Raw genomic sequence first — 25,881 nt, 5'->3', positions numbered from 1 at the left:
TGTGTAAATGTCTCACTGTCACGAGAACCATCCTCCTGCAGATATTGGACCATAGGATTTATTTAGTCTGAAAGAGTGGGAGGTGCAATCATTTATTGCTGGCTCTGATTGTTCAGGAGGGCAGTGGAAAATGACCATTAAATGTATTATCCTCCTCCCGTTGGAGGTTTTATTCTCTCGTTAGATGTTTGCTTTTAGAGGATGATTTAGCAGCCCAAAACTGCACAGGGGGGAATAGTGTCAAGCCAGTTGATTCAACTCTCCTTATATTATAGCAGCTCCTTGCCAGGGCTCCTGTGTCTGCAGTTTCCATTTCTCCCCTGTACTGCCTTTTCTCTTCTGTAGAGGGGAAGAAAGGGCAAGAGAAAGATTTTTTTTTTTCTGAAGGACAAGCTTAAGACACTATAACTGGTTTCTTGTCTCAACACCAGTTCCTAGAGCCCATGGACTCTTCTGTCTGCTCCTTGGAATAAATAGTTTACTATATTAAGAATCACCAAGATTTAAATCATTGTTTAGCAAAATTAGCCTTCCTGGACATTAATCTCCATCACTTTACACAAACTGCTCTGTTTATCTCCAGTATTTCCCCAGCCACTGCTGTTGCAGTAAACCAGATGGTTTGCAGCTCTTCCTGGAGTCATCCAGAATTTAATGATGTATTTTACGGCTTTGGTCTCCCCACAGAATGGGTCATCCTTCTGTTTCCATTTCTGTGTTTTCATGGAGGCAAGGAGAGGGGGCAGAGAGGGTTGTGCTGCTCTTACAGGAAGAAGTAAAATTACTGCATAACCCTGAAATAAAGAGTGGCCTTGAGAAGACCACATGGGGTGATGAGTGCAGGGGAAAGGTGGAGGAAGCGGAGGAAATCCCAGCTACTTGTTCACATGAAGGATTTTTATGAATCAGGACATCTGTAACTTGTGAAGGACGTGGCTCAGGCAAATACCTCTGGAGTTGTGCAGTGTTAGCTGCCTTTGTGCTGAGCACAAAGGGAGAAGAGATGCCCAGCTGAGGGCAAAATGAGGAGGATTTTTTGCACAGTGACCTCCTCTGCATCCTACAGACAGGAAATATATCCCACAGACAGCAAACACATCCCACAGACAGCGAACACCCCTCGTAGCCGTGGGTTGGTCCCTTCCCTCATATCCCCTTTCTGTTCGTGTTGGGTTACGAAGGGCCTCGGGGTTTCTGCTGCTGCATTTCTTTTTATAGGTGAAACATGAAACACAGGCAACATCCCATGGGCAGAGCCTGTTTGTAATTTCAGATTCTACATTCCTTTTCCTCCCCCATAAGCAAAGTCCTTGCAGACCCGTTTCGTCATCTCGGCATCCCGGTTTTTAATAATAAACATGCCTGACCTCTTTCCTCCATATTTCTTCCCTCACTTTAAGGACACAGACCCCGAGTCAAGGCAGGTGAAAAGCAATGCCCTGGTCCTCAGTTCTGGTTTCAGATATTAACAGCCAGAGATGGATCATTCATGCCATGACATTTTGCTGTGCTATCTCAATAACACGTGAACATCTTGTGGTCAAGTCCAGCTCAAGATAAAAGATGTGTTTTGTCTTCCCTGCTTCCTTCTTACCCTCTCCAATGCCCATTTCTCAGAGTTGTTTGAAAGCTGGTTTTCCTGTCAGGCTGCCACTATCCCATTTTTCCTGAAGGTCAGAGATAAAGATTTGTTCCTGCCTTTTGCTGTGCTCAGGAAACTCTTTTCTTACAGTAGCCATTTTTTAATGTCCAAGTATTTCTTCCAAAACGGTATTTAAATGACCATTTACTGACTGGGTAGAAAACTGCTTAATGAAAAAAAGTAATCTTTCTTTTTTGACCCTCAGAATAGATGATAAAGACAAACCTCAGAGCCAACCTCTCACTTTCCAGAAAAACTGTTTTCATGCTGTCTTCTGTCGGGAGCCAGAATTAAGTAGATTTCAGTGGCTTAAGCTTTGGACTAAATAAAAAAAGTAGAAAATTCAGAGAAGATGAGAGAAATCTGGAAATGAGCTGGGTCATACAGTAGGTTTTTTGCCATCTTTATTGTATCCAATACATGGGGTTCATCTGAACTGAAGCTGTGTAAAGAGCTGATTGTTTCCATTTTGCATTGCCAAAAAAAAATAACTAGATGGAAAATAGTTTAGATGAAGCAAAATGTTGGTTATTTGAGTCAAATTAAAATATTTTAGGTTAAAAAACAAATGAGTTAAATCAATTTAACTTTTTTTTTTTTAGGAGCAACATTTTAATTTCGCTATATAAAAGATTTGTTTTGAAGATGGTTCAGTGAAATGTTCCGGGAACATTTACCAAAACATTCAAGCAAATTTAGCATGAATCCATGAAGTGTTTCCATCATTGAATCTGCATAGTTCTTAATTATTCTCCTTCCGAAAAAGTTGCCTTTGAAAAGTCTTTCCCAAATCCAGCTTTAACCGTCCACAATTTCATTATCCCCTGCATGTTACCATAGTAGTTACAATTATTTCAGCTCTCTGGTAGCGGGTGGTTTTTCTGGAGTGAAGGAGACTTCCTCTGTCATCTCTCTGTAGACTTTGGCTCTGTTGCAGGGCTCCATATGTCTTCCATGTGGACCATGTTTAAATGTATAGCTCTGTGCTCTGGTGTGGCTCGTTCCCTTGCTGGGAAGCCAAGTTCAGAGGCGTGTGCTGTGCATGGGACAGAGTTCCTCTAACAGCTATTTTTGTTGGGCCTTGTCATGGTACGGAGTTATTATAGTCATTCCTCCTTTGACTTCCCAAGTAGAATTTTCCTTTCTCTGCCCCATCATTGACTCATCCTTTGTTTAAGTAAATCACTAAATAAATGAGTTTGGAAGGGGCATCAGGAGGTCATCTGGTCCAGCAAGCTACTCACAGCAGGGCTAAGAGCCAATGCAAGGTAGTCCACTGCTCCTTGGAAAACCTTCAGGGATACTTATTTTCTACCCAGGGAGTCAGAATTTGTTATGATGGTCCAAAGAGCCTACCCCTCCCAGGGAATCTCAGCCCAGATATTGGCAGTGAGATGGTACTAAAGCGTTACTAGAAGTTACTTTTGTTTTCTTATGGAAGAGGATTGATGGTTGATGCCAGCACTAGGATATGCTCACAGAAACTCTGAGGATTGTTTTCTTTTCTATAGAGCCCTGTGAGAGAAAAGGTCCATTCATTGCAAACTAAAGTCTTCTGTTCAGCTGAATTTAACACTTCACCACCTTCACTGCCGCTGTCAGACAGAGGAATGTAGTCTCTCCTCTTTCAGCTTCTGCAGATACACAATGCTCGGGAAATCATAGTTTTCTGTCTCCTGCAGTTCCTTTTATCACTTTAGAATCAGGTTGGGAAATGCACGCTTTGTTCTGGGTTGTTGTTGCCCTCAGCATGATCTGCAGTTTGCCAGCAGTTCAGTTCTGAGTGGAGCTGGTGCTGAGACTTTCACTGTACAAGAGCATCGACCTGGGCGTTTTGGCTGTTGCTGTTGCCTATTTTAACTCTCTGGTGATGTGTACCCAGGGTGATCAGGGAAGAGCAGGTGTTCCGGGAGATATCGGCTTCCAAGGAGACAAGGTAATTGTTTTTCTTTCCCCCACCATTCTTTTCCCCTTACACAGCAGTATGTGTGGCCACCAGCTTTCTCAGCTCCTCTTAATCCACGAGGAGCTGGAATTAGCTGCATCCTGCTGTCAGGTTCCCCTGCTCGGATAGTTCCCATTTGGAGTGTGCTGTGCCTTTCTTAAAATTCATGTCAGTGTACGGATTTTGTTGTTAGAGCAAAAGCAGTTCTGCTGGGGGGTTTCTGTACAAAGGGCCACGTCTTCTCGCAGAAATTGGAAGTGATGGAGCTGATGGGGATGGGTGTGAATGTGTGTGGTCCAGCGGCTGCAGGCTGGGAGTTTTTGTCTGCTCAGTGCAGCAACCTAAACCCTGACCCAGGGAAGCACTTAATGCCCTGTGTAACTTCTGAGCAAATGACTTCTCCCCTGTGACTATGATATGATACTGACTGTGGCTGACAAATGTACAGAACACTGCACTGGAGGCTGCGTGGCTCTGAGCCACAGCCAACTGCAGCAGTTCATGTGTTCTTTGGGGCTAAATTCAGACCCATCTTCAGCAGAAACATCTCACTGACATTAGTGCAGCTGTGCCAGCTCCATGCAGGGCTGAGTTCAGCCCTAAAGAGACGTTCCTCTCTCTTCAGCAGTGGAGCTGGAGCCCGGGGAATTGGTATTTTTTTGGTGCTTCATTGTGTTCTGAAAAAAATGTGTCTCTCTCAGGGCAGCCAGGGTTTGCCTGGGGTCCCTGGGGCACGAGGGAAAGCAGGCCCCCTGGTAAGTAACCAAGCATCTTCTGCTTCCTGCTCTCCCTTTCTGAAGGTTCCATGCCCAGCTGCAAAGACAGCTTGGCAGGGGTGTGCTGTTCTAAACAGGAAAGCCAATAGCCAAGAGCCAGCTCACTTTTCTCCATATTTTTCTGATTTCTGCAGGGAAAAGTTGGTGACAAAGGTCCAGTCGGGTTTCCAGGACCACCTGGCCCTGAGGTATGTCCCACCACTTCCTTCTTACATCCCTCCTTTCTTTGGTAACTTGTGCCACACCCAGTCTTCAGCAAACCCAGACGTGTCTCCCATTGCATCTCTTTCCACTTACCCCTCTCTTTCCAGCCTAGGGCTTCACTTCTCTACTAGGGTATGATGGTACATGAGTGATGATGAGATAGGAAGGATCAAGATGGGTCCATGACCTATTCTGCATCTCATGGTTTCCTGGTTTTTCCTTCCACTTTTTGTGATAGGTATCATGGAGGGATTTTTTCCATTTTTCCCCCATGAAATACCATTTGAAGTAGAAAAAAAATTATTGTCCTTATCAAAAAATACCTTAAACTTAGGATGAGCTTCCCCCAGCATATTGTCATTTTTTTTCCTTCCTAAGGAACCAGGCAATGTGTGTAAGATGCTGCTGGAGAGCCACTTTCCAGAACAACTGGTGGTCTGCTTTCCCCTCATCAGTGTTCTGGTATTTTGCAGGGTCTGGAAGGTCTGAGTGCTGCCACTTAGCAATCATTTCCCTTTGTTGCCATTGGAAATAACCACAGATTCCTTTGTTTCCTCTGTGAAGGGCTGGTGGGTGGAAAGGAGCCACGTCCTGGCGGCAGCTAATGAGTGTGTCAACACCTTTCCTAATTCCTCGCCTGCTCCCCTTTGTCGCCGAGGCTGCAGCTCCTCCTCAGAGCACTGAGATTATGCCCTGACTCACAAAGATTAATTAAAATCCAAATTGCCATTTTTAGCTGTGTGATGACAGGGAGGCCCTCGCTGCAATAAATCTTGTAAGAAGATGGACCTAAAGGGAGCTGCTGGGAAAGGCAGCTCTTCCATCAAACCCGCAGCACTGCTCCGTGTCCCATTGTCCCCCAAAGCCATGCCATGGCCCACTCATGGACACTGCCAGCATGAAACATGTCTTGTCCCTTAGCTTTGAATTAACACTCTCACAGAGGGTGACACTCATTCCACCTGTGCATCCTGACTGTTCCTCGTTTTCTTCAGGGCTTTCCAGGTGACATTGGCCCACCAGGAGAAAACGGTCCTGAAGGTCTGAAGGTGAGTGGAGCAGAGACTTCAGCACTATGTGGGGTTGGAAGCAGCCAGGGAAAACAAAGTAGTGGGAAGGGGGAAAGAGAGAAAACCCTGGAGGTTCCTGAAGATTGTCCTGGCCAGCATTTCAACTTGGTCTGTTTGGTTTGAGGTCCCTCCAAGTGCAGTGTTTTCTTTTTTTCAAATCTTTTTTTTCTGTAACAAAATTGACATTGGAAAATGTCCCGTGGCTGTGAAAGAGACTTTCTCATTTTAATTGCCCTTCTGAGCTTATGTTTCTAGTTTCTGAGTATCTTTTCCTTTGGCTCTTTCTCAGGGAAAGCCAGGAGCACGAGGTTTACCTGGGCCAAGAGGACTGCCTGGACAAGAGGTGAGTGTCCTCAGCCCAAAGGCAGATTGGATTTAAAGAACAAGGTTGAATTTTGTAGATTAATGCGTGCTGAAATGTGTCTGCAGCTTGAAATCCTCTGGTCCCTCTGAAACTGGATGCAAGTGCTTGTATTGAGTGATGAGAGACACGCAGAAGAGAAGCTTCCCCTAAGCTGTGTGATCCCCAGGTCCTGTCATCTTTGCTTCCAGTCACTGCTGGTGTCTGCTGATCCTAAACCCTGCACTGCCCTTGCTTTTAAAACCTGTCCCTCCACCCCCAGATGGGTATTAGTGCCCTTTTCCCTGCACATCCCCTTGCACAGACATGCCCTGACCTGGCTTTTGCTTTCTGCTCCTTTTAAGTGCATTTTCTTTCAACTATGAGACCTGCAGCCTCCACTTTTTCACACACAGCAACATCCCTCTGTAACAAGAGTGCAAAAATGGGAATTCCTGCTCTGCAGAGATACATCAGAGCTTGCAGCTTTCACTCATCACTTCACATCAGAACTTGAAGCTTCATTCCACTTGCAGTCATTAAGAAAGGACAATTTACCTTGATTTAATTGTCCTAAAGCTGCAAATATATTTTAGCAGCAGCAGAGAAGGTCCAAGTGCTCTGTTTATCCTGTTGTAACTCCAGTGATTTCAGTGTAGTTTCCCCTCACTTAGGCCAGTGTAAGCTGTTTGTCAGGAGTCATGAGACGTTGTGTAAATAATACTGAGCACACGCATGGGCAGGAGCTCGTTTTAATAGCACTAATAATTCTTAACTTTTTCTGGGAACTCTTCTGCTTGTTCTCTAAATGGGATTAATGCAAATGAGCTCATTTATTTGCACTGAAATAGGGAAAAAAATTATTCTAGGCAATTTACAAAGGGAACCGAAGCCCTGCATTCCAGGTTCAGGCAGGCATGACCAAGCTGCCTTCAATTTACTCTAGTTAGTGAGTGTAAGAGTAAGACCAAAGACATGGACATGGAGTTCGACACGAGCTGTGCTGAAGGACTGTGAGTGTGCACCAGAGCACAGCACTGTGCCCTTACTGCTGAGGTTACCCAGGTACTAGGTCAGGGCTCTGGATGACATCAGGTTGGAAATGTGGCATGTTGTGGGTGGCTTGTTGGGGTTCCTGACCCCCAGTCCCATCCTCATCCCGCCAGTGCCCCTTTATTATGGCTGGCCACTGAAATGAGAGCAGCCAGACCGTGGCTGCCAGGGGCACTTTTAATTTCTCTCTTGGCACTTGGTTTTAGACACTTGAGATAATTTTTGTGAAGCTTAATTGAAGGTCTCTTAGAAACTGTAGGTCTGATCCTATCGCATTAGAAATTGGTGTAGAGCCAAAGGAGAGGCCCGAGTCCAATTGCTGTGTGAGATTTTGTGATAGCTCCATCCTGCAGCATGTGGAGTCCCATTTGAAAGCAAAAGGGAAACCTTCATACAGTTGCCAAATGGTTCTGTGGGAAATTTTGCAACGCCCTTTTTTTTTTCAGGGAGGGGGAGGATTGGGGGAAGAAAGAAAAAGAGTGGAGAGCTCTACAGCATTCTCATCCCTGCCAAATCAAATGAAGCAGAGTCATGTCAGAATGTCCAGGGCACCCTACAGGCCAAATCCAGCCTGGTGTTTCCTTGGTCAAATTTTGGATGGCCTTCACTGGCAGGACTTGACTTTAAATCTTTTTTTTCTTGAGATGGGGAAGGGAGATGAGAAACCTCAGAGATGTTGAGCTGCCTGCTCTGAGCTACAGAAGGACTCAGTTGTTAAAGTGTGACAGCTGAGCACACAGCTTGTGTTTAGCTGCTGCTCATACTGCAGACATTTCATTTTAGCTGCCTGTTGAGTCCAAATTACTACTTTGTCTTTTATTTTAATTTCTTTCCACCTCAGGGAGATGAAGGACCCTTAGGACCACCAGGAGTCCCTGGCCCAGAGGTAGGTTTCAGTCATTTACTCAGTTATTACCAGCTCTAATAACCCTGCAATGGAATTGTAGTTAAATTAACATAAGGCTTCAAACCTCCTGGTTTGGGAAGTAAACTGCCCTGCTATGAAATATTGTCATGTCAAGGGCTCTGTCCAAGTGCTTGATCCAGGATGGCTGGAAGTCCAGGAAATATCTTGCACAGAGTGTTGAGTTTATAACTTGCTTAAAGTCTCAGACCTTGAAAAACTCTCTAACGTTTAAATAGTTCATCCTCAAGATGAAGCACATGGACCGGAAACCATCTCTGATGTTTCTTCCTTGATTTATAGTATTTTTCAATAGGTAGAAGGAAAAGCTGGACAGTCAGAGAGTGTCTTTTTGACCTCTGTTATGTATCACACAAGCACAGTTAGAAGAAGCAAAAAGAATATTATCATATCTGTGAGTTTGCCAGCTCAGGATTTTGTAATGGGTCTGTACATAACTGTCATTGCAGGAGAGTAAAACATCCTGAAAATTGGTAATAGGTGGATCAGAAAATAAACGTTTAATCTTTATTTTTTTATCTTGCAATCGTACATGCTGCACCATGTAAGTTCACAGACACTGCTGTGACTAAGCCTGCTGCAAGCTTTGGATGTTCATGGTTTTTCTATGTATTTCAGGGTCGATCTGGCAGGAAGGGATTTCCTGGAACACCTGGTCCCAGTGGTTCAAAGGTGAGGAAAGAGTTCATTTATGATCAGGAAAAACAGTGGGTGGAAAGGAGGAAAGGAAGAGGGAAATATCTTTTCTGACCGTTACCATTCTTCGAGTGTTCATTCTAGGGAGTACAAGGGAACCGAGGGTTTCTCTTTTTCTCAGAATTCTGGGGTCTCAGTTTCTGCTTGTTTCTTCAGCAAAAAGAATGATGGAGCATTTTTTAAGCCATGTCCTTTATTATAAACAAGTGTGTTCTTCCTTTGATATTAACCAACTCCCCCCTCCATCATCTCCTCTCATTTTCCATTGCTCCTCCACGTTTTTGTTCTGAAACAATGCACATCATTCCTATCTTTGCTGCCTAATTAGCAGCAGGAGCCATCCCAGGGCAGTGCGCTCCACAAACCCACACTCAAAAGGAAAGAGAAAACCCAACAAAAACAACCTCTTCAAACAGTAAATAGCAAAAATGTGGTCTGGCAGCACATCTGGAGTATCTGCCTACTGAGAAAATACAGCTGCTGTTCCGGAGACAATACTGATCCATGGTGAGCCTGGCCTCTGGATGGCCCATCCAGGGGCACTCCAACCACCTCTGCATGCTGCCACGGCTGCCCTTATCCCTGGTGGGTTGGAAATTCACCTCCTCCTGCTTTTTTCACGTTATTCTCGTGCTCTGAACTCCCTTATCCTGCAATGTGATTTAACTCACGTGAGTTCTTGCTCTGGTTTCATTTGGATGCTCCATGTGACAGTAGTTGTCCCTGTTTGAGATTTTCCAAGAGCAGAATCAGGGTTCAGCATTGCCTGTAAGTCTTTTATTACTGTGACTCTTCCACTAGCAAACGAATTTTCTTGGATTACTTCTCCTCTGTTGTTCAGGAACACCGCCTGCCTATGGGATCTGCACTCTTGCTTTCCTTAGATCCTCAAATCCTCTGGTTAATCAGAGGCCATTCCTACTCTTTTCCTTCTGCTGGTGTGTTTCTGTCTTCATCTGTGTTTTACTCAGTCATTCAGACTGAGATATTATGGGTCAGAGACACCCCAACTTCAGGAACATCCCTGATGGGAACTCATGCCTTATTAAACATTGGGATAAAGCAACCAGAACTAGGCTATGCCACAGGACAGTAGACAGCTTATGTTTCAATGTGGTTCTCTGGAGGTTATTTTACTACAGCAGGACCAGCTGCTTTGGGGGCATTTCCCTCCAGAACAACAAGTGTTTGCTCCATGTTTGTGTCAGCTGTGTTTCTTGCTTTGAATTATCTTTCAAGTCACAGTTGGTTTTGCAAGAATGTTTCTCACAGATTGCCCACGATTCAAACACAGCAGCTTAAATCATGGGTGTACAAAGAATCATGTTATACTGAGGGCGTGACTGGCAGCACCAAGTAACCCATGTGTCCTGTCTCCTTGTCCTGCAGGGTGAGCCAGGAAACCGTGGCCGACCAGGGAAAGTTGGTGAGCAGGTAAACTCCTTATTTTCTTTGTCTGCTTGGCAAACTCCTGTGTACAGTGTCTCCTGAATGTCCAGAGCAAAGGCAGAGTACAGTGGGCAGGGGCTTCTGGCCACCTCAAAGCTGTCCATAGCCCCTGTGCTCCAGCTGGGTGCTCTGAGGGGAAGAGAGGCACCGAGCTGCATTTCACTGTACTTCCATAGAGAACGTTCAGCTGGGGCAGCCCAGGACATGCATCATCCCTGAAGGCTTCAGGGGAACCACAGGCATCAAGGAAAAAGAAACAATTTTTCCCATGTCTCTGTGATTGAAACCAACCAGCTTGTCCACCAACAACCCTGAAATTGCAGCCACGGAGTGCCCAACATGTTCTGTGCGTTCCCACATGACCACACCAAGCTGGCTGTGGCAACCAGCCCTGGCAAAGCGGGTGTTGCATCTCACCACAAATGTCCTTCCCAACACTTTCCCTGCTGGATGGTCAGCCAGTTGGGTTTGGTTTAGCTTGCCAGCCTCTCTGGCTGTCCTTTCTCCTGTATGTAACAGCTGGGGATCACTTCTTCCATGGTTTTCTGACCAAGCAAGTCTAAGAAGCCAAGGTAGACCTTTTTCAGTACCAGCAACCTGATGAGTCTCAGTATATATCAAGGGTGATTATTTCTATTTGGAAATTAGAGACATTTCTGTATTACTGTTGTTAATTTGCTCATGAAGAGCAACTACTGAAGGAGCAAAGTTGTTCCCCATGTCTGAGTTCTAGATGCAGTTTTATCAAATAGTGTATTATCTCAGGCAACACCTTCCAGTCCTTTGTTCCTCAGTTTCCTCTTTTGTGGAAGGTGTGAGACAGCCCTGAACAGTGCTTAGCCCAGTGCCTCCTGTTCTCAGGCACCTGTGGATGCTGTTAAAAATGAATATTTAGAAGTGCTTTGAGATCCTTAACAAGATGTTGTCCTTGAAGGACAAAGCATCATTAGGATTATTATTCTTTAACATCCCTCAGGACTGACCTTGGATGAGAACTGTAGGCACTGTTCATTGAAAAGAAAACACAGCTGGCCTCTGCTGACACTGAAACCAGCACAGTGGTAGGAAAACTGCCTGTGTTATTCTTAGTCAATTAGTCTCTGTCTAGAAATATCACCCAAGAAAGAGTTTCCATTTCCGAACCAGTCAAGTCGTTAGAACAAAAACATCCTTTCCCATCACACCTCTGCTGAATGATGCTGGAGTGTCAGGGTTTCATTCTTCCCTCCACTTAAACTTCAACAGTTGGTGTTGGGACTGAGTTTGTTTTTTCCAGAGCTCTGAGAGGTTGAGCTACCCAGGTCACCTGGCATTAAAAGACACCATCACCTCACTTGTTATCTCTCATGGATACCTTGGTGTCTTCTGTTCCACAATAGGAGTGGTCACTCTTTTCAGCCCTCCTGCTCTGCCCACCATATGGGTTCTCTCAGAGTGGAAACCCTTGGCTTAACAACACGAGATCAGCCATCCATCTCATTGGAGCTTTCTTCCCTTTCTCAGGGACATATATCTTGGAAGACATGGGAGTTTCAGTAAGGTTTTCAGTGGTCCTTGAGCTTTCATTGAAAAATGAGGTTTTAAGCCACAGGGCAGTCCCTGATGCACTGTTTTTCCATTGCAAGGACACAGACTCGGGAAGTTTATTCATGAGATGCTTGTTGTCTTCATGTGCTGGAAGGGTTCCAGCTGCTGGGCGCCCCAGTACCCTGGAAATGTGTGGGTTAACCCTTACTTGCCTGTAGATGGAGTCAGAAGAATATGAATACGGGGCCTCTGGCCAAGGCCACCAGCCTTCCTGTCCCAGCGCTGGGAATGCACAGCAGGAGGATGTCACCGAAGTGTCCATGCTGAAGGTCAGACAGCCCTGTGGGAGAAGCAACACCCTGCAGCAGACAGGATGGCAAACTGGAGAAGGGGGCTACCCAAGGACCCCCTGCTCAGCACTAGAGACTGGAAATACCCATGAAGAGTTGTGCCCATGAAGAATACCCATGAAGAGAATACCCATGAAGAGCTGAAAGACGCTTCATTTGACTAACATCCTTTATGGAAATGAGGACGTCCTGTCACAGCAGAAGCAGCTGTTTGAGTCCCTCCCCCTGCACCAGAAGTGACAGCCCTGCTCACTCTCAGGGCAGTGTCAGGGTCAGCCACGCACCCATCTCACTGTGCTGGGAAGGGCAGTCACCCCATGGCCCCTTGGGGGTCTCTCATCCTTTAAGGGGGAAGCATCTTGTCCCAATACCAATATTCTAAAATAATTTGTCAAAGGACACCAACGCCATCAGTTATCTCCTTAATGTGTTTTCCCTTCCAAAGGAGGAGGGGGAGATACCTGTTGACTTGGCCAAGGTCAAGTGGGTTACCAAGAACCGAGCAGGGAATTGCAACGGCCTTTCCCACATCTTAGAGCTGTGCCTTTCCCACCACATTTACCTTCCCCTCTGGAGCGTCTCGGACCTCCAGGCCTCTCCTTCAGGGATTTATGGGCACTGTGGTGTTCACGGCCCCTGTGATGGGACACGGTGTTTTGACAGCGTGTCTCCACCTTCCCTCCCCTCGTGGCCCCAGGGCACGGCTGAACCCGGAGCACAGGGGGTTAAACCACATGGCTGTTCTTTGCGGGTCAGAGCGTCCTCCCTTAAACTGTGATATTTACTGTTTTACTTTCCCTTTCTTTCATCTGAATGGGAGGATTGTACATTTACTCCCTCCCGTCCTTTGTCCCTGGTTTGTTTTGTTTTGAGTTCTAGCGAACCAGTAAAACAGAAAGGCCCTGATCGGTTCCCGCTGGGAGCGACTGGCGGTCCCGTCCCTGGGAGACCCTGCTCACGCTGGGCTCGCCGGTCGGTTGTTTCTCTCAAATGGGCTATGATTTATTCAAGGCTTCATTGCTGACTTGCTCTCTGTTGATGGAGCCAAGAAGGGGGGCTTAATTATGACAGGGCTGGACAATAAATGGGGAAAGCGAGACAGGAGTTAGGAATTACAACCCACCAGTCCCCCCCTTTCCTTCCCCTCAAGCCCCCAGCAACTTTTTAACAATCTCCATCCCTTTTCCGCCATGCCCTTGGCTGGGGAATACAGCAGACTGAATCACGAGTGACATGCTGAACTCCCCGTCTAATATAAATGTTTTACATTCTTTCCTGTATACTGTGGGCCTTTATCCGGGCAGCCACCGCTGCTGGGACTTCACGTGCATCATTACACACACTGCCTGGAGTCGTGTTCGATGCAGGCCCTCTTTTCAACCCTGGGAACCTGGGAAAAATATGTTGCGCCGGAGCCATTTCAGTGTAATGGCCACAATTCACGTCTGCTCCGATTAAACGTTTGCCGTCGGTGGCTTTTCTGGTTCTTAAAACCTAAATGTTTTTGTGTTAAAACCTAAATCTCCTTGTGTTCCCTTTAGTGTCTCTATCCCATTTTGGCCAGCAAAGAACGTCATTACCCAGCCTCCCCCAGTTGTTTCATACACTCCCAATAATTTACTGAGATTTATTTGGCCTAGACATATCTATCTCGATTTGTGTCTGCTCGCAGACACAGCAAGGTTAGTTAATTTAGCCCAGTGCAGACAGTGCTGGCTGCAAACACTGCAGAGCTACTGTGCTGGAAGCCTGCTCTGCTGTGGGATGCTCCTCTTGCTGGGCACACAGGGAGCAGGGACATCTTCCCCCCAAGCAGAAACATGGTGCACCAGCACAGACAGAATTTTCCCTGGTTTTGGAGTGAAAACCAGAAATGTTGACTGTGCTCTCCTTCCACCCTGATATTTATCCATGCAGCAGGTTCATGTTTCTGCACAAACTGCCCTAACAAACAGCAGATCTGTGACAGCAAGAGGGGTCTCAGGAGTTTGTCGGGGCTGGGGGGCTCTTGGCTTGCTGCAATCCCTGCAAACCCATCTGCAGAGCACCAGCAGACTGCCCTGGGGAGCACCACCAGTACATCTCACTCCATGACCCAGATTCCTTAGAGACTTTTCAGGGTGGAAGCTGATGCTGCCATGGACAGTGTGTCAGAAGATTGGCCTTCAAGCCTGACCTTGGATATGGAGGGCCCCTCAGAAGGGCTTTTGAAACAGTCTTGTTCTGAATGGTACCAACACTTGTTGCAGAGCAGGGATCTATCTTATTCTGCTGGGACTGACCTGAGCAACCAGAAATATCTTAAAGAGCATCTTCCCAGGAGAGACAATTCTGCAGTTTTCTGGGAAATTGGAAATGAAGCAACAGATCTGTTCTTTCTTGCCGTATTGTCTATTTTTGCCTAGCAATGCATTTCCTGTGGCGTCTCATTTCTTAGCCTTAATATTTGCCTTCTTCATGGCCTTGAGCTGCAGGAAAATTTCAGTAACTGGATGCAGTTGATTATCTGCACTCATGTCTAATCGAAAGGATCATTGATCCAGCAGCCTTCAGCGATGCCACCCGGTGGCAACCTCGCATAGGCAGATGTTGCAAATTTTCCTGCTCTTCCTTTGGTTCCTGTGTCTTGTCCATGCAACCTGGCTGTGATGGCACCCTTGTGCTCTGAGACAGCCTCAGCTTCAGACACAAGGACTGATTCAAGTAAAGACTGTTTCAGCATTGATGTCAAAAGGGTTGGTGACAATCAATCCCTGGATATTTCCATTATGGTGCAGTGGCACACCAGTCCCCCGGACACCATCTCTGCAGGAATTTCCAACGCAAGCATCTAACTCCGGGCTCTGATGTCCCCACTGAGCTCTTTGCCTTCTCTCGTGAGTTTTTCCAAATACTTTTCACCTGGATGTTGCTCCCATGCCAGAGTGACAAGTGCAAACTCAGAGCAGAGTGTGTGGCTGCTCCCTGCAAGAGGTGAAGCCAGCTGCGTGTCTGTGAGCAATGCCTTTGTTGAGCCCCTCAGCATGTCTCAGCGAGGAGCTCCTGTCTCCAGAGATGCTCAAAGGATGGCTTTTAATTGCACCACATGAGGAATGTTAATGCATGAAGCCTCTCAGTGTTCAGAGTCATCATCAGACACTGTTCTCTCTAAAAGTCATCCGAGAGTGACCCATATTGTGTCTTCTGTCTCAGAACGGGTCTGCTGAGCCTCACGTATGTGGGAGAATGATGAGGCTGGTTATTTTGTGCTGTATCTCTGCATTGTGAATGTAACTTCATGGGGAGGGAGAGGCTTTTGGTGGCAGGAGTTGCACAGCCTGTGGGCAGCTGCTCTGGGCGCCGGGTGCTCCTCTGTACCTGGGCAGTATCAGCTCACCCTGTCACTGCACGGGTGCAGACAGACCCACAACGATGCATAGGCTGCAGAGAGCTTGTCTGCAAACTGCACACGTGTCAGGCCAGCTGGGAATGGGGAAAGCAATGCAGCAGGAGTACAGAGAGGAAACTTTTCCTTTTTTTCTCACTGTTTCCCTCAGAAAGGAGACAGCGGGGCAAAAAGCTCACCCTCTTCTGACATCACATTCCAGAAGTTGCCTTGCTGGTGAAGCTTTTCTCCCGTTGTGTTTGTTCTTGCACAGAGGAACTTCACAATTTATCTTGAAGATTTCAAATTATTAAAAAAAAAAGAAAGAGGAAGAGCAGGATGGTACCACTGGAGAATCCATCTCCTGGCTCTGACTTGCTCAGCAACCACCCACCAGCACCGATCAGACTGTTGCCTAAAATCAAACAAGCTGGGGCACGGCTTCATTTGACAGCACCCATGCCAAGTGTGGGCAGGTTATGAAGTGTTTCAACAGGAGGTGAATCCCTTTAAGTTACAGACTCACTGGAGGAGCTAAATATGGATATTTGTCTCCCAGTGACCCTTGCTGGGGCTCAGGACAAGGCCATGAGAACCGTGTAGTGAGAGCGAGCGCCTGTGGTGACAGAGGGGACAGTCCCTTGCATCTCCAGAGCCAGAAACCACTGGAGCTGGTAGGGAGGCTGCTGTATTTTAATTCTCAGGAATCCTAGCTTGAGATTGTATCTGTTTCCATCTTCCTAATTAAAAGCAGTTCTGTTTGCTTCTTCGTTATCCCGAACGTTTTTAAATCCCAAGTTTAGGCTGGAGTTTTTTTCCAAGATAGTTTCTGAGCAGTGTGCTGGATCCACTGTGCCCTGCTGGCCCCTGTGGCTGAGGAGACCTTTATTTCCTACTGGCATCCCAGCAGCGTGACACTATCCAGGGCAAAATTACTCTGCACAAAGGGCTAGTATTAACCCAGGGGAAGTCTTACCCAGTCCAGCAGCTAAAATGATGTCAAGTCTCTGTCTCTGTGCAACGCAGGAGCTCCCGCTATCGATGCTCTTGGAGAGGCTGCGCTGGTGTCTCAGGAAGAGCTCGCAAAACAAAGCCACACTATGGACTCGCCCTTCCTACAGAACATGCTTAACTCATCCCCTATGCTGTGTGTTGTGGTTCTTGCAGATCCTAGTGCTGCCATTCCAGCTGGTGCCTAAAGCAGAACCAGCTGTGGAGTTAGACATTCCCGTGGCCGGGAGCAACTCCGTCCGCTCTGGTAGCCAGTAGGAATTACTGAGCATTATACGAGGGATGCTGTGCTATTGCAACCAGCAAGGTGGACCAGAGGAACTGTTTACTTTCTCAGCGAGTAAAACCGAAAATTAATTGTGCTTTTCTCTTTCCCCAGGGTCTGATGGGTTTCATTGGTCCGGTAGGGGAGCCTGGAATAGCGGGAGAAAAGGTAGGATTGCCTGCAATGAAATGGTTGTTGTAACTTATGCAGGATGAGGGAGACTGGGGCAGGAGAAATGTTGTGGAGATTTAAGTTTTCGTGTCAGTGCAACACCCAGCTGGGAATGCAGCACGTCCAGGGTGTCTGAGCTAGTCGTGGGCCAGGCCAAAATCATCCACGTCTCATTTAGGAATTAATATGCGCTGCCCTCCAAGGAGATGCCGTCAAATATCCTCTGAAAATTTTACTTTCCTCATTCATAATGTGCCAGACAGCTTGTGTTTAACAGTCAGTTCTGTTTTTTATGAGAATGAGGGACCCATCAGCCCTGTGTTCCTGGTCAAGGGAGGAGTCCACGGGGCTGAGGTTACAGAGCTGTGCAGAGATGTGCTCACAAGCCCACACCGAGTTGCCAGTGGGGTCGAACAAGACCAGGGCTGAGGCTGCATGGAACAAGAGGTCTCAGCAATCTCCCAGGTGCAGAGAAAGTGCAGGAGTGCAGCCACCCATCTGAGCAAAGGCTGGTTCAAATATTTCCCTTTTTATTGGATGAGGACCATTCCATCCAGCTGGCCCTGGTTGCATTGGGCGCACTAAGGGCTGGTGCCCTCTTGTGTACAGTACAGATATATGTTTCTTCTGGGTGGAAAAATGGCTTTATTTTCTCTAAAACTGTGAATGGACATTAATTTGTTTTCCATTAGAGTGTAAAATTTTATTCAGAAGTATCTTCCAAAGACAAATAATTTATGTCACTCATCCTATCTCACTTGTAGGCTGCTGGTTTTCATTGGTGGTTTAATTATTCACAGTCCAGCTGTAAAGATAGTAAAGAGCATAAAGTGATGCATTCCACACATCAGTGCTTTCTTTCACTTTTATTACTTCAAGCCCTGTCCTCTGGGTAATGATGTAAAGACTCTGTGACAGTTATACTGTGTTTGCTGCAGATGCATTTTATTGTCTGTCTGTAGCAGCCTTTGGAAAGGCCATTCCACACTGTGGACTCTGGTGGGGCAGGAGCAGAAGTTACCTCAGCCCAAGCTGTCAAGGCACAGGAGAAATTACACTACATGGGCTGCGTTTCAGAGAAGGAAAATAGAGGAATAAAGAGCCTGTGATGTGTCCAGGGTGGTTACAGAGAAAATTGGTGCCTGATTGAGCTGTCTCAATGGCAGCTGCAGCCCTTAATTGAATGAGGAATAAGGGGTTTGCCATGCAGGAGACATGGGAAGATCTTTTTTCCCACTCCATTAAATTCACATCTGTCCCTATGACTTCCATGCCAAAGCCTTGACCACGTGAGCCATTCTCATCTTCCAGATCAACTCTGTAACACGATGATATGACATTGGTGTCAAGGCAAACTCAGGCTGTCCTTTGAAAATCTGCCCTCGGAGATGCTCAGCACAGCTGTGATTTCTATCAGACTTCTCACCAGGACAAACTTAGGGATGACAGAAATAACTATTATCAAATCAAAACCTCAACCAGGCCTCCAGTTGGCATAGTATCCTACAGCTTACTATGCTCTTGTGAGCTAAATGAAGTGGGAAATATGCTTTCATTAGACATAGCTGAGTCAGCAATCTCCATCCTGAGAGCTGCAAAACTTAAGACTGAAGCCAGTAGAATCCAAAGATTATCAAAGAGAACAATACAGTTAATACATCCTTAATAAAATCCATCCATTCAGGGAGAAAAGAATCTGTACGTTGGTTTACAAGGGCCAACTGGTGACAACACAAACTCGGGGGTTTGTTTTTAATAAGCTCCTCCGAGCCCAGCAAATATTTCCCCTTACACTTTAGCTGTAGGTAGGTCAGATTTTGGGCGTAACCTACTTGGCAGCATTTGCTAAATCCTCCTTCCTCGTCCCCCTCGAGCACGTGAACGTAACACACCTAATTCCCAGTGCATCACTGGGGCTGGAGGGAGGGCACAGGCAGCTGTGGTGGGAATTGCCACCATCTCCCTCAGGAGTTTTCACTGTCCCATTCCTAGAGCCATGCCTTCATGTCACCCTCACGTCAGTGTGTCACAGTGGTGCTTGTGGAGACTTACATCTTGTCTCCTTTCCTTGGGTCCAGGATGCACTCAGGGGAAGTGAGATGGCCCGCATGGGGGGGTTAAGTAAGACTTCTGGGATTAACGAGTGATTTTTTGGTACATTAAGTTTTTTAATGCCAAATGATGGTTTGTTTCAGAAGGAATGGTATCTTCAGGGTGGGTTGTGGAGTCATCTGCCTCTGAGCCCCTCATAAACACAGGCCTGCAGGTCATTGTTGACCTCCAGGTCTCAGTATGAGCCATAGGACAGGGAGTTCCCTCACAACACCTACCGTCTCCTCTGAAAGCACCAGGCTCTGGTTTTTGACAGCTTGACCCCCTGCTCTCAGCAAGGCCCCATAACAACAGTTTTCAAATCCATGGCTCTGAAAATGCCAGCACATGAAGGGATTATGATGCTGCAGAACAGGGATGACATGCCTGGGGTGGGAAGGGCTGGAGATCTCCTGGGGTTCAATCCTAGCACTGTTTGGAATTGAAAGTGGTCTTCAGTGCATGGCCTGTTTCCTTCAAACCTTGGTGGTTTGATGGCAAGAGTAAAATCCCTTCACTTTGGATATGGAGGATTAGTTAATTCTTCTTGTAGTCCTTTAACTACTCTGATGAGATAGATAGAAAGAGAGTGATGATCATTCTGTGCTGGAAGCCTTTCTGGTAAAAAGCTGGTGGCAGAGACATGAATTTGTGGATTTTTAAATTGTTTCATTGCTCTAGATCACCCTTTCCTATGCACCTGTCTCTCTCCTAGGGTGACCGTGGCCCAGTGGGACCCCCAGGCCCTCCAGGAGTCAAGGGGTCGATGGTAAGGAGTAAGTCTGCATTCTCTCGCTCTTGCTGCTGCCTCTCTGTCTCTGTCCTGGCCAAGGGTGCAGCTTCTCCTGGTCCTTTAGTTACATGACAACAGCTGCAAGCTCCTCCTCTCTCTGTGGGAGTGGGAATGACCATCTGACTGACTGGATATGGAGGTGTAGCCTCTCCCCAGCAGTTGTGTCCTGCAGTCTCCCCTTCAGAGAAACACTGGGTTTGGAGGCATGTTCTGCAGCTCCATCAGCTGAGGACCTGCTGTGTCAAGTGGAGACAACCAGGAACTCAAGGATTGCCTGTTCCCAAGCATCCTGGCTCCTGAACAGACAGAGTCTGGGAACAGGGCTCTGTGTGCACATCCCAAGTTGCCTGAGCAGCTGGAGGTGCGGGGTGCTTGGGCAGCACTCTCAGTGTCCTGCTGTGCTCTGCCATTCAGGGAGCCCCATTTATGAGTTTGACAGAGGAAACATCAGCAGGACCTTGTCTTACTCTGACACTTATTTCGTATCTACCATAGTGCTAGACCCAAAGGCAGATTTTCCTATTAGTTCAGCCCATTCTTTTCTGGGCTGTTCAGAAAATCTCACTTCTGATATCAGTGGCCAGGTTGGAGCTGGGCTATTGACAGCCTGGCTGTCTCTATCAGCCCCTGAAACATTTTACACTGACTAATATCAGACCTGCCTGACTTTGCAACCAGCCAACAATGCCTTTTTTCCTGTTTTCCCATTTGGAGGATGCAGGGCTGAGCAGATTCTGGGCATTCACACCAGGCATGTTCTTCTTCCTTCCCTTTTAGGGGCACCCTGGGACGCCAGGAGGAGTGGGTTTTCCTGGGATCCCTGGACCAACAGTAAGTAAAGGCTATCATCACCTTGTAATACCATATCCTAGACACTTGCAGGCTAAGTCAAGCAACTGGATCCCAGTTTACTTAAGCTTGATGTGAACAACAGATATAGGGAAAGGAATGGGGCATGGGTGTGAGCAACATGGAAGAAGATGCTAAAAAAAAAAAAAAAAACAGTGCTTAATTCAACCTTTTATAGCCCATTTCCCTAATTGGGGATGCAAAAATCACAATCCAGCCTTAGTCTTTTGGAAGGACACAGGCTCACTAGCTCTAGGTATTCCAGGCTGGGAATTGTTGGCAGTGTGGTGATCACATCATGCAGTGACCCCGCCGTGCACGGTCAGAGCCCTCACTGGCGTGAGAGAAGCAGGAGAGCAGCTGCCCCAGATGGACCCTCCATCTGGATGGGCTCATCTGGCACATGTGCAGCTGTGGCTGGAGCGTGCAATTGCTGTGGAGGCAGATTTGAGCCCAGCTCCAGTTTCCCACAGCCGTTGTTCAGACGGAGCTCGGGCTCTCCCAGCAGCACAAGTGCCGCTGTGTGCTGTTCGCTGGAGCCAACAGAAAGGCAGCTCTGGGCGGGTGCAGGGAATGGATTTTGCTCAGTGTGTGAATTCCCACAGTGCTTTTAATTAGGAGGAAGATCACAGTAGTAAAATGCCTGGGCAGTGCCAAAGGCTTGACCTCCAGATCCAGGGTCAGCTGTGCCCTGTGCGGGGAGCTCGGGGATGCTCCGGGTGCACCGGCTGCAGGCAGCTGCTGCCTGGGCACGGATTGCACAGTTGCAAGTCAGTGGAGGTGAGGGAAAGAGAAGGTCTGAGGTCAAACAGCACCTCGGGGTGACCCATCTCTGCTTTAAAAGTAGAAATATGGCACCTGCCAGGACCTTACAATAAAAAAGTAGGATGATGCTGCCAGCAGCCGCCAGCACTGAGCTGCTCTGTGGCCCCTCGTGGCAGCACTTGCTGTTGACAGAAGCCTAGGAGGCAGCTGGATATCTCTAAATATCTCATTTTTAGCAACTTTCTCCATCAGATTAGCTGCTGCATGTCTTGGGGATAGCTGGAGCATTAGGCAGGCTCCCACCAGCTCTGTGCCTGTGATTGCCCTTGGCCCAGGCAGGTTCTGTGCTGGCCCCATGGCAGAAAGCTCCTGAACACCGTCCAGTGCACCACTAATGGCACCTTCAGTTGAGGCTGAGTTTTGTCTGACTTCACTGGGGCATAACAACACTATGAGTTGAGGCATCAGCTCTGAGTAGAGATGTCAAAACCTCTCAGCAGAGCTCTGGGAGCTGAGACCGTCCCCAGGCCCTTCCGCTTCCTTCAGTTCCCTCTTCTCCTGCAGGCAAATAACAAGTTCATCCAAGCAAAATATTTCCTCCAAGACTGCATTTTAAAAAGTCATAATTCAATAAGTCAAACTTCCCCACAAAGCCAGTAAATCAAATAATCCCCTAATATCAAATCCCTGCTCATTAATTCCAGCTGGTTTCTCCACCAAACGTTCCTTATTTTCTTTTCAAGCCAGACCTGAGGCATGCTGTTGTTGTTTGTCCTGAACTGTTAAAACCTTTGAGATTAAGCTCTCCAGTGAGACTTATAGCAGTCTGATGGCTGACTAATTCAATGGAGGGTAATTGGGAATGGGAAGCAAAAGTATAGTCAGTGGTAGGAAACTTTGCCATTAGCTTCAGCTCACTGGGACCTGTGAATTCCTTCTCCCTCTCCTTACTCACCATCATGGTGCTAATCTTCTGTGTTAATATACATTTTTTTAAAATAATATATATATATAGGCATATTAACAGTCACTTATCTTCTCCCAAACAGTTCCTTGAAGTTCCCAGCATGGTATCTAGTTGTTCCCTCAACATTTTACCATCACAACAAGTACTTCTGTACTTGTATTTTCGTAAACTGTTTCAGTTAGGCTGAGACTTCCAGGAGGATATTCCAAATGCCAACAAAGTATTTCATTTCAATATGTGTTTATCATAAAAGTCTCTATAAAACAGGCATCTGACACATGTACTGCCTGTCTGTGCCAGTCACTTCTGACCTCAGTACCAAAACTGAGATTTACTGTGATCGCAAATACAGTTACAGTCAACTGACTTTTCCATCTTGAGTGGGAACAGCTAAGCATTTGTGTTCTCAACATCTCCGTTCCAAAAGCAGAATCTTTATTAGTGGCAGTGGTATGAGCAGTAGGCAGATCACAGCCCAATTTTGTTCTGATCCTTAGTGGAGTGTGCTGGGTTGACAGTTGGTAAAAGCTCTTATTATATAAATAGCCAAATTTGATGTGGAATGTTTGAGAGAGTAAGGATGGAATGTGTCATTTTGAGGTTTTCTTTACTGACAGCAGGAAGGCACTAATTTTAAATATGCGGTTTCAGAGTTATAATACAGAAGTAAGTCCTGTTAATTGAACATATCCTTTATTTTTTTGACACTGACAAATATTTTAGCAGAAAAAAAAAACCACCTGGTTTTCTGCATTTTCTGTATGCACATTAATGAATCAAGTGTGTACAAATCCAGGTGAAAAGAAAACCTGAAATCTTTCTGTAAATGTAAGAAGAACAGGATAATCCACAGCACCAACAGTCCAAATGAAATTAGCATCTGTCTGCCAGTATCAATATTTATGCAACACTAACAGGGCAACAATTACTTGAAGATAAAAATCAGTATTTGGCTGAAAAGATCAAACTTGGATACCCAAGATGAGGTGTCTGATTTTTTTATTTGGACAACTCAAAACCAGATCCTGGTTATTATTATTATTTTTGAACAGATGCTGAGCAACAGCTGCTTTTAATAGCTTTGGAGGGGATTCTGGATGTTTGACTCCACATCACACCACTGACACAGATAACAGGCTGCAGGTCATTAAGCATACAAACCTCAGCCAGGATCCTTGGCCTAAATGTTCATAATCCAAAGACCATCGGTGATTTTAAAAAAAAAAAGACCATTTACAGAGAAGTAAATGTGGTAATGTGTCTGGCAAGAGTCTAATGAACCAACCTGCTGGTCAAGGGACTTCACTTGAGGCCCCTGCAGATCACGTAGGGACATAGGATCTTACCAACAGCTACTGTCTTCCTCCTCCTCCATCTTCATTTTGTTTCCCTTTTCCCCTTCCAGGGTCCAGCAGGAGCCCGTGGTGCGCCAGGGATAAGAGGGATGAAAGGCCGCAGGGTAAGCGCTTTCCAGGAGCTTTTATCCCTCTCCTCTTTCAGCCATTGGAAAAGCAATCTGGTGGATTAGCCTGGGGGTGTGAAGATGAGCAGAAGCTGGGCAGCACTGCCACAGCCATGTTGCTGCTGTGCATAAAACACGAGGGCTTCGAAGGAAGTCTGACCAGGGATGTGAATACAAGTGATGTGTATGGGCAGAGGGGTGTCCAGTGTGGAGGTTAGCATGGAAGTGATCCACTTTGTCTTTTCCAACTATTTGTAGTGTCAAAACACTGTTTACAGATGCTTCTTCTGAGGATGGTATAGATTTAATCATCTGGAGACGTATCTGAGTAGGGAAAAGGGTACAGGTAGAAGACCAGAAAAGGTGCCTCTGTTGCCAAGGGAGAGAGAGCAGCTGAGATGTGAAGTGCTGTGATTAAAGAGAGGCAGATAAAAGGGGAAATGTTATGTCATGACATGGAATTAAGAGACGAGGTCAGCAGCAATGGTGCTGACAAGGAGCTGAGCAGCCTGCTCTTCCCATATCTCCCTTTCCAGTCTCACAGGATCAATAACTTCCAGCAGGGTTCTGCAGGGCTGTGAGGAAGGTGTGCTTTGCACTGTCAGCAGATCAAATTATAAGCACACCCTATGTCTTTCTATGGGTTTTTCCAGCCCATAACACAAGGCCCCGGTTTTATCTGGACGTAGCTCAACTGTCCCACACTGTAAGCATGTGTGTCTCCTGCCTGGAAAGGGCACCCCCCAGCCTAGTGCTGGGTGATGGTACCAACTGGCATCACTGCCGGTGCTACAAGTCCGTGTTACACCCATAAATACCTCCCAGGCACTCTGAGTCAGCTCTTGTGTGGTGCTTCCTGCTCTGTTTGGGTGACAGCCGACAGCAGAATGACCTCTGGACCTGCCAAAGCTGCTTGTTTTCCTGCCTGTGACATCCAACCCACATCCCACTGAGCTCTTCAGTCTTTCTTCTCCAACTGGATATTTATTGCAGGAGCATCCATCCCTGCTTTGGGTTGTTTTTCCCTGTCCAGCTGCTTTACAAAGTATTAATAGCAAGCGCACATGGGTTCTTGCTGAAGGCCCCAACAACAACATATTTTGCATTTCTCCCTCCAAGGATCTGTTTCCATGTTTCATTTTCAAAGAGACACGCTGGAGTAAACTATACATTTTACCTACCTCCAATCTCTGCTTCTACTGCAAGTCCTGCTTAGGGAATTTGGGAAGGATTGCATATGTTTCCCTTTGCCAGAGTGAATACTCTCTTCAAATAGCTGTAACCAGCAAAAGGAAATGGAATAACAGAATAGTAAGCTTTATGACCACAGAGTTATGTACCCTGGAACTGCTCTAAGCTTTAAAATCACATCTAGAAGGACACCAGTAACATCAAAGCTCAGCAGATGCATATCAGGGTTCATCTTTTAACTTGTGACTGGGAAGAACAGCTTCCATGCCTCTGTTCTCCTTGGTGGGGAGGCCCATGGAGTTCACTCCCCAGCTTCACTCTCAGAGGTGCCCCTGGGGAGTGAGGTTCCAGGACATCCATGATCCTGACGGATGAGAAACTGGAGGCATTCCCTCATGGGAGGCTCTGAATGGGTGGTGGAAAATACATCAAAGTAAAACTACAGCATGGAGTTGAACAGAAAACACCTTCTGGATGAATCCAGGCTGCAAATATGTGGACTCTTGGAGAAGTGGGTCCTCCAAGGGGATCAGATGCTTCTGCCAGTGCTTTTAATGTTCACAGTGACAGAGGAGTCCCAAGCACTGCCTCATCCCCACTGCCAGCCAGGAATGCCAACCACATCCCTGGCACTGAGCTTCTCCTTAAGGCAGGCATCCCTGGGCAACTGCAGCTCTTGGGCTGTGCAAGATTCCCTCACATAAACCTTCTTTGGCTTCTTACATCTGCCTTGGCCTCAAGTCCTCAGCCCTCCAGGAAAGCAAAGCCAACCAGGCTGTTTCCAGTTCCACTCCTACTGCCAGGAATGACAAAGGGAAGTATCTGTTATCATCACACAAGGTAAAACCAAGAGCAAAGCTGAATTCAGCTCCTAGGAAAGGAATCTGGCTGGCACAGCAGGTACCTGCCATTGGGTGTAGCTGGATCCAGAGTGCCAAACCCTCTGGAGAAATCCTGCAGGACCACGACTGAACT

At 46.7% G+C, this 25,881-nt stretch overlaps 1 protein-coding gene across 1 annotated transcript in view; it reads left to right on the top strand.

Moving 5' to 3' along the window:
* COL27A1 (collagen type XXVII alpha 1 chain) overlaps positions 1 to 25,881 on the top strand; it is a 145,185-nt gene that overhangs the window by 71,747 nt on the left and 47,557 nt on the right. The window contains exons 17-28 of the mRNA XM_018074444.2: positions 3,525 to 3,578; positions 4,289 to 4,342; positions 4,498 to 4,551; positions 5,563 to 5,616; positions 5,927 to 5,980; positions 7,872 to 7,916; positions 8,574 to 8,627; positions 10,041 to 10,085; positions 16,732 to 16,785; positions 19,595 to 19,648; positions 20,450 to 20,503; positions 23,659 to 23,712. Coding sequence (XP_017929933.1) covers positions 3,525 to 3,578; positions 4,289 to 4,342; positions 4,498 to 4,551; positions 5,563 to 5,616; positions 5,927 to 5,980; positions 7,872 to 7,916; positions 8,574 to 8,627; positions 10,041 to 10,085; positions 16,732 to 16,785; positions 19,595 to 19,648; positions 20,450 to 20,503; positions 23,659 to 23,712 — 630 coding nt within the window. The remainder of the gene's footprint in view (positions 1 to 3,524; positions 3,579 to 4,288; positions 4,343 to 4,497; positions 4,552 to 5,562; positions 5,617 to 5,926; positions 5,981 to 7,871; positions 7,917 to 8,573; positions 8,628 to 10,040; positions 10,086 to 16,731; positions 16,786 to 19,594; positions 19,649 to 20,449; positions 20,504 to 23,658; positions 23,713 to 25,881) is intronic.

Source organism: Manacus vitellinus, unplaced genomic scaffold (assembly GCF_001715985.3).
Source record: "Manacus vitellinus isolate BGI_N305 unplaced genomic scaffold, ASM171598v3 scaffold_27_pilon, whole genome shotgun sequence".
NCBI classification, from domain to species: domain Eukaryota; kingdom Metazoa; phylum Chordata; class Aves; order Passeriformes; family Pipridae; genus Manacus; species Manacus vitellinus.
Note: the sequence above shows the minus strand (reverse complement) of the source record. Positions and strands in the feature narration are given on the sequence as shown.